Source organism: Gambusia affinis, linkage group LG07 (assembly GCF_019740435.1).
Source record: "Gambusia affinis linkage group LG07, SWU_Gaff_1.0, whole genome shotgun sequence".
Lineage (NCBI taxonomy): Eukaryota > Metazoa > Chordata > Actinopteri > Cyprinodontiformes > Poeciliidae > Gambusia > Gambusia affinis.
In genome coordinates this window covers 25,028,494-25,042,693 of record NC_057874.1, presented here as the reverse complement: position 1 = coordinate 25,042,693, position 14,200 = coordinate 25,028,494, and the positions used below count along the sequence as shown (strand labels likewise).

At 35.2% G+C, this 14,200-nt stretch overlaps 1 protein-coding gene across 1 annotated transcript in view; it reads right to left on the bottom strand.

The window, feature by feature from the left end:
- Nucleotides 1-3,284: 3,284 nt before the first annotated feature.
- LOC122834274 (plexin-A2-like) overlaps nt 3,285-14,200 on the bottom strand; it is an 84,528-nt gene continuing 73,612 nt past the window's right edge. Inside the window, exons 26-32 of the mRNA XM_044122562.1 lie at nt 13,736-13,839; nt 11,651-11,747; nt 11,083-11,282; nt 10,110-10,279; nt 8,943-9,155; nt 7,491-7,641; nt 3,285-6,549 (exon numbers count right to left, since the gene is read on the bottom strand). Coding sequence (XP_043978497.1) covers nt 6,454-6,549; nt 7,491-7,641; nt 8,943-9,155; nt 10,110-10,279; nt 11,083-11,282; nt 11,651-11,747; nt 13,736-13,839 — 1,031 coding nt within the window. The 3' untranslated portion in view covers nt 3,285-6,453. The remainder of the gene's footprint in view (nt 6,550-7,490; nt 7,642-8,942; nt 9,156-10,109; nt 10,280-11,082; nt 11,283-11,650; nt 11,748-13,735; nt 13,840-14,200) is intronic.

Here is a 14,200-nt window from a genome sequence, read left to right as displayed (position 1 = left end):
GTGTAAAGAGATATATTTGTTCTTTCACTGCGGCGATGCCAGCTCCACTCTTGTTTATACATTTGTTTGTGAGTTAAAAGTCCAGGGATTTTTCAGTTCAGTATTCATTCCACAGATAAACTCAGAGTTTGAATTATTCTTCAAGATCTGCAGTCTGAGCGTAAGAACTGTTTCCCACCAAATTAAATATTCTGATCAGGGAGTAGAGGTTGTTATGCTCAGCATTGAGAAAACTTGAGAGTCCACAGAAAGGAAGCCTTACACCTTTACGTTACTTGACATCACATCATATATAATGTAATCACATCAGTCATGGATCAAGGCAGAATAAGATATTATGACACCTGCCACGATTTGAAAGGAGAATCATTTCCAAAGGGTGTAGAAGCTCCATAAACTTGTCTGTTCTCAAGCGGACAGAGTCTATCAGGAAGATGTCCTGCAGGTTTTTCAGCTGTCGGCGGAAACGTTCTGAGTCCTAATCATCCCCCTTCCTGGGTATGTGTGTGCAAGGGAGGTAAGCTAGTGGGAATTGTTGGCTGCCGAGTGTTGCTGCTCTGACAGGTTAAGAGTGAGAAGAGTCAAGGCGAGGGGTGAGAGCCTGGCAACTGTACAGAAGACCCTTTCACACGCTGTTGACACCCAACCTGAATCTGACAGGTACGGGTAGGAAAGGCTGTCGGTTCATATAGCCCTCCTTGGGCCCCAGTCTTTGTCTGCTCTGCTTGCCACAGAACCCTGAGGGTTGCACATAAATAATGAATTCCTGTTCCCTATGGCAAGTGCTGAGGAGCCCCTATATGCTGCTCACATGCCATACCAAATATTGTCACAGTATTGTGTTTTTCATGTGGCAGGTCTCTAGAATTTTTTTATTTGCTTCATGAGCTCAGTTTGTTTTCAGGATCAGTTGTCAAACAATTGCATAAAGTAGTTTTCTAATACTGGAGAGCTCACATTGATTCAAAAAATAGAATATCATCAAAAAATGTATTTAATTGAAGTGGCACTAAATATCATTTATAAAAAAATGTTTCCATTAATTTTAATAATTATGGCTTGCAGTAACTCAAAGCCTAAAATTTAGTTTCTCATGTAAACCAGAAAAAATGCAGGTGATGTGAAAATTATCCTAATGGAAAGTCAAAGCCGACACCCATAAGCTACAAAAGGTATTTCCTAAAACTCCTAACTGTTCCAAGAACAACAATGGAAGATTTGGTGGAAGGAAAAGTGTTGAAGTTCAAGTTAAAAGACGAATTAAAGAACATTTACATGTGAATACATAAAATTATAGCTAGTTGGCTAATTTCCATATCTATTCCCATGAAAAACTCAAAATCCCATAAAACAACCTTATACTTTATTTATATATATATAATGTATTAGATTGATATTTGCTTGAGGATTTAGATGATGTCATTTGACAAAATGTAACTTTTATTGCTTGCTTCTCAATTGGTTACAGTATTATATTTTATGGTGTGAAGCACTTCAAACTGCCTGTAGCTGAAATGTTCTATACAAATAAACTTAACAATTACTGAGGAAAACCAGAGAGAAAACATCTTTCCTGGTTTTAAGGTGGACTTGATGTATTACATCATTGTACAAAGTCTTCTTTTTAAATTAGTGTAAAGTCTAAAGTCTTCACTGTTTTCTACCCAGAGCACTTCTTTATGGAGATGCTGATTTCATTTCACTTCCAGAAAAACATAGTACTAAAAGCACCAGAATGTGGTTTAACTAATATAATTCTGTGTAACTTGCCAGCAAACTCTCTCTTGCCCAAAACCCATAGAAAAATGATCAGTCTTTGTCAAGAGATAGATTAAACAAAACCACAGCCAATGATGCAGATAAGCTGAAGGCAGCTATTAAAGCAACCGGTGCTTTCTCAGCAGAGCCACCGGCTGCTCACCTTTGTAGCATGCTGCATTGATGCTGGATCTCATTGGCTGGATATACTGTACAGCACATGAACATACTTTTCAATAGGCACACATTTCTGCATTTAAGATAAATTTTCACTTGTTGTTATGAGGTATTCTAAACTTTTGGAGGTAATGGATTTTGGCATTTGAGCTTAAAATGATTTGTTTCCCCAGTTCCTCACATAAAGGCATTTCCTAAAAACCTCAATTTCCCATATAAAGAAGGAGAGTGCAGTTAGTCATCATCAAATGAGTTAGTCTTTGTTTGTCTTCCCAACTCCAAAGAAGAATAAACAAGTTGAAAATGATTGTTCAATAAAGGCTTTACTTGTGTTTGATTTGAAAATAGAATGTGCCTTTCTTTTGGTGGTCGTTACACATAAACAACACATGTTCATTAAAGTCTAACCAAATGCACAAGTAAATTCCTGCCAAATCTGAATATTCTGCAATCTAAGTTTTGTATTGTTTCATTTGCTTCACAGTAAATATGTTGTTTTTTCTTTGAGTTCTCATAGGAAAAAACAAGATTTGAATTTTGAAACTGAACTAAATGGCTACTTTTGTTAAGAGATTCATGAGTGTTAAAGTTATGTGTCTGATATGCTATTAGTTTAGTCATTTTTAGGGAAACTTAGTTGTGTAAAGCGTGAACTATAATGACTGAATGATAGATGTACTCCTGGGGGTTTCAGGTCAACTCTGTCTTGCATTTGGCCACTTTCCCATGGAAGTTCAATATGAGTTTTCTATTAAATTAGGATGCTAATGGTAGTCTAACACAGTAACAATAGATTATCCTGTTGTTTTTGGCAGGGTTCACATTGACTTCAAAATTACCTCACAGGGCACAGCTGAAGTGGCAGAATTTTGACCAGAAAAGTGTTTTTTATTTTTAACAAATAGTTTTTTGATTTACATATGACTGCACTATAAATGTTTCACAAAAAAGAAGAATCTTCTGACTTTATGCTTGTTTTAAACAAAGACAAAAATAAATCTCTCCAGGTTTATTTGGGAATGGCACAAGAAATAATAGCCTTTCCCAAATTTTTGCCAGTTAGTAAAAACATCTGGTTTCCATTTATATGCTATATGTTGTATCTTTCAGCCATAAACTAACAACTAAAATCATTTTCACAGTGTTACTGTAATGAAGATGTGATTATTTCTCCAAAAATTTCACAATTTCAATCATTGGTAAAATTGTGAGCATTAAAAAAGAAAGAAACAAAAAATGTTATGAGCTTCTGGAAGGGAAACAAAATGTCATCCGTCTCCCCCATTGTTAAACACAGTCTGCAATAATAACTGAAACAATGAAACAGAAAGAATTTTCATCAGCTGCGCTTTTAATGTATAACAACAGTAAAAAGTGAATCTTTTACTTGCAAAATAGGAGTGTTTTTATGTACAGTATTTATACAGTTATATATTGTTTAAAAAATTACAGTTTAAACATGACAGTTTATTGCACAACACATTTATAAATTATCGCTGTCAAACCACACCTGAAACAGATGGATTCCATAATATTTTAACACTTAACATCATAACATGAAATGTTTTTTTTTTGTTTTGTTTTGTTTTTATCTAACACATTTTTCCATGAATCAAGGTCCTGTGAGGAGTGTAAAATCTCCTCTAAATACTGAAATGGTAAAACTGGCAGCAAAAGACTGAGCGTGCTTCTTAATGAAACAACCGTAAGCACCAAAAGATCTTCATCTAGCATCATCACAATGGGTGAAAGAATCAAAAGTAAAACTCAGAATCAGAGTGATGGCCAAGCAGACTTTTTTCCTTCATGATGGTAATTGGCTGAAAGTTTAGAAATGTGTGCTGTAGCAACACCGGCGCTGAAACTAAAGCAGCCAGGTCAAATGTATACTGGAAAGCAAAATGAAATAGTTGCCTTAAAAAAACGTATTTGCCCCTTACAGATTTATATAGGTTTTTTTTACACTTACGGTAATTTTTTTTTTTTTTTTTGTCAATCAACAGATTTTAACAGAAGAAAAAAACCCAAAGTGATTAAATACAAAACACAGTTTTTAAATGAATTTATTTATTTAACCAACCTTGCCATGTGTGAAAAACTAATTGCTCCGCAAAGTTCATAGTTTGTGATGCCAGCATTTGGAATAACTTGCAGTGAATTTTTAAATTGCTGAGAAAATATGACCTACTCTTTGGAGAATTTATTTATTTCAGACATATTAGAGGATTTTCGAGCATGAATAGGTTGCCATCATGGCACAGCATTTTAATTGGATTTCAATAAAGCCTCTGACCAGGCCACTCCAGAACTTTTTTTTTTGGACTTGCTGGTTTGAATTGAATCATTCTGCTGCACAACCCAAAAAGGCTTGAGCTTAACGTCAATAATTGATGGCAGCACATTCTCTGTCAGGATTTTCTACTGGAGACCATCCCTGGTCCATCATTTTACCACTGACATTTTTACAGTGAAAATAATATTTTCTTTTTTCATTTGCTTTTTCTTAAATTATGTATCTGTTTATGTCAGAATTAAAGGAATGCAAATCTTCAAAAACGTACTACCGGTACCTTTCTCTAACCAGTCTGAATGATCAGAAGTGCTTTGTGCCTGGGAAACACATCATTATGACATTTTAGTCCAGTCTCTTTCTCATATTTTTTTATAACAAAAACCCATCCTTTATTGGGGGTGGCAAAAAAACTGGGCATTATGAATTTTAGTTCTTTTTGAGAACTTTTAGTCTACTTCATGTTGCCAGAAAGGTTTTGTTTGAGTTATTTCATGAGCTCAACTGTAGGCAAGAATGCGACTTGTAAAAATGAACCAACAAACAGGTAATTCATGATGTAACCAGGGGCTAACGATATTTTCACAGAGCTAGTGTTTTATTCTAACAAATGAATTTTTTTTTTCAATAATGCTTTTTTATTATAACAAGCTTACATTTAATTTGATTATTTGAAACAGTTAAGTCTAATATAAAAGCAAAGACAGAAGAAAATGTAAAGGGCAAATACTTTTTCAAGACACTGTGGGTTGAAACACAGAAACACATTGTGACGCAACAAACGGACTTGAAACAGATCAAAAGCTGATCCAGACACAGATTTAATTAATTAAATATTCACTCTGTTTACAAAATATAAGCACACCTGCTTTGCACAAATCTACAGCTCCATTTCAGCTTTTCACCCACAATTCTGGTCGACGTCAAGCTCAAGTTAGACACCATATTGGAAAAAATCAATAACGCATCAACGGCTTTATCTAACTTAATCTATTCAAGTTACTTGACAAGAGCTGCAGGTGTTCTTAATATCCTGTACACCGGGTGCATTTCAAGTATTACGTTTCATGTAAACAATAACTGATGAGAAGGGAAGGGTAGAGGGTAGGGTGCTATGGGCCAAATTTAGGCTAATCTGATCCACGATCACGCTTAAAACATCATTAATCATGCTTTCTGCAGCAGTTCAATTTGGCCTCCTCTTATCTTTGAATGGCTGAATTAGTGCCCTATAGATCACTGTAAAAATGTCCTATCTCAAATGAGATCTCTTCCGTACAATGTCATGTTTTATTAATAGCTTTGACAGGAGCATTTAACTCGAATGAATCATGAGGTGCAGTAAAATCCAGGAAGAGGGCCCAAAATATCTCCATATATATTAAAAATTGTAGCATTGAGATGTCTTTGAGTCTGGGACTCTTAGGAGATTTTACTCGCTTCAGAGTTTAGAAGTTCAGACAATCGTCACAGAGTGAAACATAACACTGCACTTCTTTTAAAAGCCCATAGCAAAGGCTTAACAACACATAGTCACACATCTCTGCTCAGAATGGCTACAAATAGCAACGTCACTCCAAGTCAGTCACATGAATAACTGTCCTTCAACTTTGACATAAAATGTACTTTGAGTTGCGTCTTAACAGACGTGCCATCCCATTAAATTGGCTTCTGTCTTTGTCGAGCTCCTCCACTGGCTTATGCGTTGAGTCATTCTCTTATTAAGTCCTGTTCTCTTCAGAGCTCACGCTGGTGCCTCGCACACAGTTAGTACAAGCACCGACTACAGAGGCAAACCATTTTCCCAGTGGATAGAAATTGGCAGTTAAATCTGCAACTGATGATGGCCTAAATCCTTTCGCTCTCCGTTTGAGTGTTTTAGAAGCTGAATGTTTTCTTGTTGGAGTTTCTTCAGGAAAAAAAATGACACTGGTAGTAAAAGTCTGTGCTTTGGGATGCACTGCTGTGGTTTGTGTATGTACATTTGTATTTATGTGTGTGTATGTTTACAGAGTAAGTTATATAAATCTTTCTGTGTATGCTGTATTTGTACGTGTGATTATGATCACACATGCACATATGGAAGTGCTGATGTCCACATCTGAGGAGCTTGTGTTAAATATTTAATTTCTTCCATGACACTTTGATTTGTGGTATTAAATGCTAAAGTTTGGACATACCATATGTGTATTTATCTTGGGAATTCTTTATGTCTTGGTGTGTATATCTCAGCTTTCTGGGGACATGGCAAATATGATCTGCTCCACTTTGTATGCCAACTTCTGCTTCTGGGCTTGTTCGTCTTGCTCCAGTGCCTCAATGATCTAGAACAGAAAAAAAAAAAAAAAAAAAAAAAAAAAAACACAAAAACACACAAGATGAAATCGCCAGGTAACCAACGACACAATGTGTGTTGTTAGTCAACTGAAGGAATCTGATTTGCATATGGAGGGTTTGAAATGAAAATATTTTGCAGCAGCAAATTTATCTTTAATTGGAGGTACATAAGAGCTTATATTATTTATTCCAGTTTTATTTATTTGGATTAAATACAAATTAAATAACTTGTAAAGTCTTAGGGTTGGATTGATGAGCTGCAGGTAATTTTATATTGTTATTTTGAGCATATCTAAGTATGAAAACCAATACATTAAGCACTGATTAAATTATTAATTTCATTACAGTTTATGGGATCTGTATTTTAGGAACACATACAAAAGTCTTCGTCTTATTGTTCCTGATTTAAAATAAATAAATAAATAAATAAAAAATAAGCCAGCTGCCACAATTAACTGCTATGTCTTTTCTCGCTGGCAACTGGTGAGTTGTTTTTGAGATATTTAAGTTTCACATTAATTCTCTAATCAGGTTTCATCAACTTGTGATGGGAAATAAGGAAATAATTGTCTCCTCAGATGCTAAATGATTCAGTTACAGCTGGTGCAGCTTATTTATTTTTTCTTTGTAAATCTAAGGCTTGTTTTGACTGGAAACAACACTATGAGTGCCAAATGAATCAGCAAAAACACTAAAGGTTCCAAGTTGTAAACTCAAATTAATTACAAAAACAAAATGTTCAGAAAAAGCTGCAGAGAAAAAGAATTGGGCAAAAACTCCACAGTTCCATAACAGTAAGCAAAACGAAACAATCCACGCTCCATACAAAACGTTTAGCATATGAATCAGTAGAGCAAGTTGTACTTTCAGTCAACAAACTACTATCTGAAGCGAGTTTCCACTTTGTGATGTGTTGACAGGGCCTCACCTCTTGGCTGTACTTGCTGACGTAAGCGTAGATCTCATGCAGGGCACTGAGTACGTTGAACTCACTGGAGTGGAGGCGAGCCTGTTCAGCCAGATAGGCATTCATATCCTGATCACTGATGGCAGGTAGGCGGTTGATGTCAGCATAGTACCTGAGAGGACACATACACACACCCATGGACTCAGTGTCAAGGACACAGCCATGCATACTGGAGCTTTTCTCCCCATTTGAATTCAGACTGATGTTGTGAAAATCCACAGAATGTTCAATGATAAAAGCTTATGTACATCAGAGACGTTTGTGCAGATAAATAAAGAAATGCATTACTCAGAGGTTTGGACTTTCGGTTTATATAGAGGATGAATTAAAAGAAAATTAAATTTTTTTTAGTGTTGAAGATAGATGCCCTTACACTGTAGGAATTAGTAGCTTAGCTGAATCCCATAAATCACTGTTAATGTTGCATTTAACTGCATCTAAAGTTGCAAAAAGACATAAAAATTATCTTGACACCAAATAGAAAATAAATAATTTTTATTTAGAGAAATTCTGGTTCTGCATGTCAACATTTTATTAATGTCAACAACTGAATTGTTTAATTTGATTACTAGCTCAGAAGTGAAACAAAGTTATTGTAAAGGTAATCTAATTTATTTAGTTTTTATATCAGTTCTTATATTGAGACTTACTGAAACTTGACAAGAGTCTGTTAAAAGTATCGAGGAAAAGGATAAAATTTAAAAAGTTACATTTTAAAAACCATAACATTTTTTGTCATATTGTTCCTACTGATTAAGGCTATTTTAATTTTAATGTGCCAGAGTGCAGATTTATTTTGTCAATATAAAGTAGTGTGTCAGCACCTTTTGCCTCAAGGCTGTCAAATTGCCAGGTTTAGAGTATTTCAGAGAAAACAGACTTTTTTTCTTAATAAAAATACAAAACAATACCAGAATGTTTTTACTGGCTGGTTTCTCTGCTCTGTCTCAAAATAGCATGCAATATTTTGAATTATAATATTTTGAAAAATGATTAGGGATTAGGGATTTGTAAAATATAGTAGACCTGAAACATAAAACTTCTCTTACACAATTTATTACTGGCACAGAGAGGAGCATGATTAAAAAATACTTTATTCTCTAAAAAGTTTAACATTGAAAAACTGCTTGTAAATTTAGCTTGTTTTCATACTATATTTTTGTTTGTGTTTGTAGCAAAGTAAAAATATCAAATAGTTTAGATAACATTATTGTATCTGTTTTAATTAATATATTTGATCATTTCAGCAGCAGTAGAAAGAATAGATTTTTTTTCCATTTAAAGTAAAAGCAAGTAGATCATGTTGTACATTTGTTTGTTACATTCATATTATTGTGAAATTGGTAAATTTATTCCACCTTGAACATTTCATTCTTAATTGTAACACAAATTACTTTTTTGTGTTGTATTTACCTTTCCACCCAGCTCTTATAGTGTGGAATATCCTTGGCGTAGAGCAGCTTGGTGGAGGGCGAATCTTTGCCCAAACGATGTTCAGATGTTGAGCAAGAGTCCATAAAGGTCTGTGCCACCACTGACAGGCAGGCGTCTGTGATGCTGCTTTTATGTATGTCAAACACAAACTGGGGATTTTTGATTACATTCACCCAGAACCGCAGCGGGAGACTGGAAATATGGAAAGATATTGACAGAGTAAAATGAAAGAAATAGTGTAAACACTGCAAGACATGTTTTCATGGAGAAATTAAATACTTGCCAAACATCAAAAGCTCCTTTTGAATCTGAATTTAATTAATCCCATGTTGACTTCTGTGCTTGACTTTAGTTATGAAAACTAGATGGATATTTGAGCTCTGGTAAAGTCCCACAGCTACAAGATATTTCCAAGAACAGCATTTTCTAGTTTTTCCTAAAACTAGGAAAATCCTTGAAGCACAAGGTAAATAATAAATTCATATTAAAATAGTTATTCTAAAATTATAATTAATACTATGAGGAAATGTGTGAACCAGGTACATTCATATTGCAGGTTGGAATGTGCTCTGAAGGCTTAATTATAGATCTTCTAGGAACAATCCATGTTTTTCTGTTTTTTTTGTCTAACCTAAGCCTAGTTGGAAATCAGTTAATTTTTTCTCAGAAAGACTTTAGTTTCTACATTTTTTAACATATTACATGTTGTGTCCCATCAGCATTTATTAAACCATCACTATAATCAATGTCTTCAAACTTGAAAAATATTTTGTGACAACATCAGACCAAATTGTATTGTGTTGCTGTTATATTCTTGCATTTAGCCAATAACGGCAAGTTTTAATCATTATTCCGTTCTAACACAGAGCTTATATCCTTTAAGAAAATTGTATTTAAAATTTCCGAAAGACTTTTCCAAACGTGGATCTAGGTTATGATTAGTCAATAATGTGGCTTTAATTAGATTTATAGCAACTCACTGTTGTAAATCAAAAATGATGGACAGTATCCAAACACAACAAATCATCTGGTAACATATATAAGTATTAGTTCATAAATGAGGGGAACATTGAAAGAGAATTGGTGAATATATTCCTGGCCGTTTAGTAAGTTTTGAATATGTCTTAAGTGGGAAATTTTTCTCACCAGTTACTCTTCCATGTGTGGCGAACGTCCATGTCATGGATGCCATGTCTGTCTGCCTGCTCATCGAGGAAGTCAAACATATATTTGATGGCGAGAGGCAGAGCAGTGCCTCGACATACGGTGCTGAACAAAGTCTCAAACAGATCATCCACAAACTTCTGTAAAGTGCCCTGTAAAAAACATGAAGAGAAACTTAATGAAGCAGTTCAGTAGTTTTGCTTCTGCTGGTAATGTGTCTATCTTACAGAATAGGTGCACGATAAGTTCAGATTCACATAGTGATAGGAAAACAAAGTAACAGGAAACGTACTAGAAGCTGAAAAAATGTAAAATGTACTTTTAAAGCAAAGGGTGTACATCCTGTTAGCTGCATGAAAGTATAGCAGGTTTAGCTGTGGGCAGTATTTTTAATCAAAGTATTCCCTCTTATTGCTATGATGATATAAGTGAAGATGTATATATGTTTTTTCTATTTTACATACCATTTTTATCTTTAAATTTACCACTGCATACCATCAAAAGCAGGGATGGAAAATTATTTTCTCACAAGGACCACAGGAGTAACTATGAATGTTTCAAAAATAAATCCAGTCACAAAATAAGTATGATTTGCAACAGGAATCATTGTAAATGAAAATGTAACATGCCGTACTAACAACTGAAATGTTTTTTTGTATCTGTAAGTAAACATCATTTAGAAAAGACAACAAAAAAAAAACAATAAAAAAGCCCCCAAAAAACAGAATGTTCTTGCATTTCCTCTACACTAACTGACAGTCATCAGCTTCAAAATAAAAGGCTGTTATGCAAATTTCTTGCAGAAATAAATCTTTAAGTGGGTTTAATATCAGCTGTTCTGATATATATCTGTTACCATTATGGCTAAAATGTTCAGGTCTTTACAAATAAATAAGAGATTAAATCACATGCTTAGGAGAAAATTAACATGGTATCATTATCTTTTGAGTGTTACCTTAGTGGCTAGGAGTCTCGTTAGGTAGATCTCAGATACCATCTTGCTTCCGCGTTCGCCCTCTTTCTGGTCACCATGGTCGTGGTTCTTGACTAAATGCCAAACTTTGACACCACTCTCTAGGTCAGGAGTGAGCATAGGCACACGGGAGTGAGGGCTGTCAGGGCTTGTGGGGGTGGAGCGGAATGGGACGTCCATACCTAGGTTGGCAATATGGCAAAAGATATGTTCCAAAATAAACTTAAAATAAACCAGCTAAGCAGGTGGGATATGCATTGAGACTGTATAATCACATAAAGTGTCCCTACCCTGCAAGTAATAATGCTAAAAAATGTTTTTAAAAAGTTAAAAAATAAAATAAAGAAAGCAAACAAGAAGAAACACAAACAATAAAATTTAAGGTTTATTTACCTTTAAATCACAAAACATAAGCATATTTGACCCTTTTGAGGCATCTTACTGTTTATGAAATCTGCAAAATTAACAGTGGTTTGTCTATCTTTAAAAAAAACATGCTTCTGTGAGATGGATGAATATTAGGAAGTTGTATTTGTTTCACATTGCTGACCGTATCTGCTGATACTGCGTGGGAAGCTGGCTGAGGAGGGAATGATGAAAGAGGACATCTGTTTGGGCACCAAGGCCACCACACAGCAATCAGATACCTGAGAGACAAAGATGCAGCTTCGTGAAATGTTTGCCTCACAGATATTGGTCAAAAGCAACAAGAAAAATTCAAAGTATCATCAGTACAATAAAACCAAGGAGCAGAATTTTTTTTAATTAATTTATTTTTTTGACAATTAAGACTCAAAGGAGCAAATAGCAAAGCCATCTGTGGGTTTTTAGAGAACTGGCCTTTAGTGACGAAGACAATGACCACTCCACATTCACAAGCTATTGAAGAGACCAAATATTGTGTGAATGGGATACATTTTGTGCATCCTGTTAAGTACAGCTGCAAAACGTTTATGTAATATTATATAGTACAGTATTATCACTAATATACAGAACTGCAGTTTGACTCAGCTGGGCGAGAAGCAATGTTCCTTCAACTCTACTATGAAGTACTAAAATAGGCCTTTGTCTGAATAAAACTATAAATGTTGTGCTCCGTTCTATCCTAACTTTTTTTTTTCTTTAAGTTAAATTAATCTTGCAACAACAACACTAATATGTAATTTGCGTATGCAAGAGTTCAAGAAAAATTCTTAAAATGTCTGCCAGAAAAATGCTGTTCTGCATGTTTTACAGATTTGGCTCATATCGCAAAAAGCTTAGCAACAAGACAAACACTTCTACACCTCACATGAGTATTAAAAATGAAGGAATTTTTTTCTCCTCTTCCTTTCTTATGAGTACATAACTTTAAAACCCCTTGAAGAAAAAGTTTCATTGTTTTGGTTTGTCTATATTACAATAAATAACTTGCTGAAATGTCAGCTGTGTGAAAAGGCCTGAAGATGAGTCATACCATTGACAAAGAAGAATGAATCGGCATTTAAAGTCAGTGATCTGTGTATTAACATTCAAGACCTAGGAAAAAAATGGAGGCTAAAAATTACACACAAGTCCATGTTTCTTGTATGAATCAGCTGACTTACTTGTTTTGTATTAACCCAGATTGCTTAGATTCCATTGCTGCTACAGTTACAGCTAAAATTCTTTGAGTCCCACTGCAAATTTGGTTCATTGGCAAAATGTACTTGACCAACTAGCAGCTGTGCAATACAAATATTAACCAAGAACTAATATTAAGTCTGTAAATGTAATATCCCTTTGCTGTTATAACCTGGTGCTAGTGTGATACATCAGCTCATCTCATTTTATCCCAGGATTTTCTGATACTTGATTGAATCCCTCTTGGTGTTCACATGCTGCAGATTTCAGCACCAGAGGAAGCAAAGCAGGTTCTGAGCATCGCTGACTCTCAGCCATGCTTTACTGCAGGCATGTTGTTCTTTTCAGCATACGCCTCAGTCTTCCTGCAGACATATCGCGGATCCATTGACCTGAAAATTCTAGTTTTGATTCATCGCTCCACAGAACAAATCCCTAAGCCTCTTTGACTCATTTTTATAGTTTTGAACAAATTGAAGCTGACTTTACTTTTGCTTTTGGGTCAGCAGTAGTATATTCCTCAGTGTTCAGACAAGGAGTCCTTCTATGTTTAGTACGTGGCATCAAGTGGAAACAAAGCATCAATAGCTGTTCCTACCAAGTCTCGTTTCAAATGTATTTTGCCAACAGCTAAGGATTTTTCACCACCTGCCTCCTCAGAAATCCGGTGATTTGAGAGCTTCCAATCCTGCAAAGTGCAGGTAATGTACCTAAATTCCTTTAAACTTGCAACCAGAGATGCAATTGCATCTCTTGGAGCCATTGAAGTCATTATTATTGTGTACTCTTTTCATTCCTTTTACAAGGCAATGGACTACTACATTCAACAGTTTAGTTATTTAAAGTGTTGTACCTTACACACACATCCTGCAACCATAGGTTTTGTTGCATCAATTGCTTCAAGAGACTATTCAAGGAAGGAAAAATTTGGAGCCACTGAACAATTTCAAGTACAAAAAACAAATGTCACTTTAAGAGTAATCAGGAGAAGATGACCATTTTTGTAATGTTGATATTAATTTTATTCCCTCACCTGGTAGTGCATGAGTGTATTGAGTCTCTTCCAGTCGCCTTCTATCTTTGTTGTGATGTCTTCATCCTGCAGGACCACACGGGCTGTTCTGCCCTGACGCCATTCTGTTGGAAAACACATTTAAAAGCAACAAATTGCTGTTATTTTGTTTAATGTTTACACTATTTTCCCATGTCTCAGACTTATGTTCCCCCTGTCTGACATGAATTGTTAGCCTGCACTACCCCTAAGGTTATATTATCCTTGTGTGTTATGTTTATTCTTTACAATGTGCAAGCTGTCAAGCGAAACAGGCAAAATGTCGACGAGACTGCTTCTTGTCCTTGACAATTACAAGTCAGGGGGAGTGAGAACAAAATGAAAGGACACAGTATCTTCCTTTGAACCACCTGGAGCAATGAGACACATCCTCCCTAAATCCCTAACCTGTAAAAGCCCCTGAAGGTGTAAAGCTACATGCCCAAA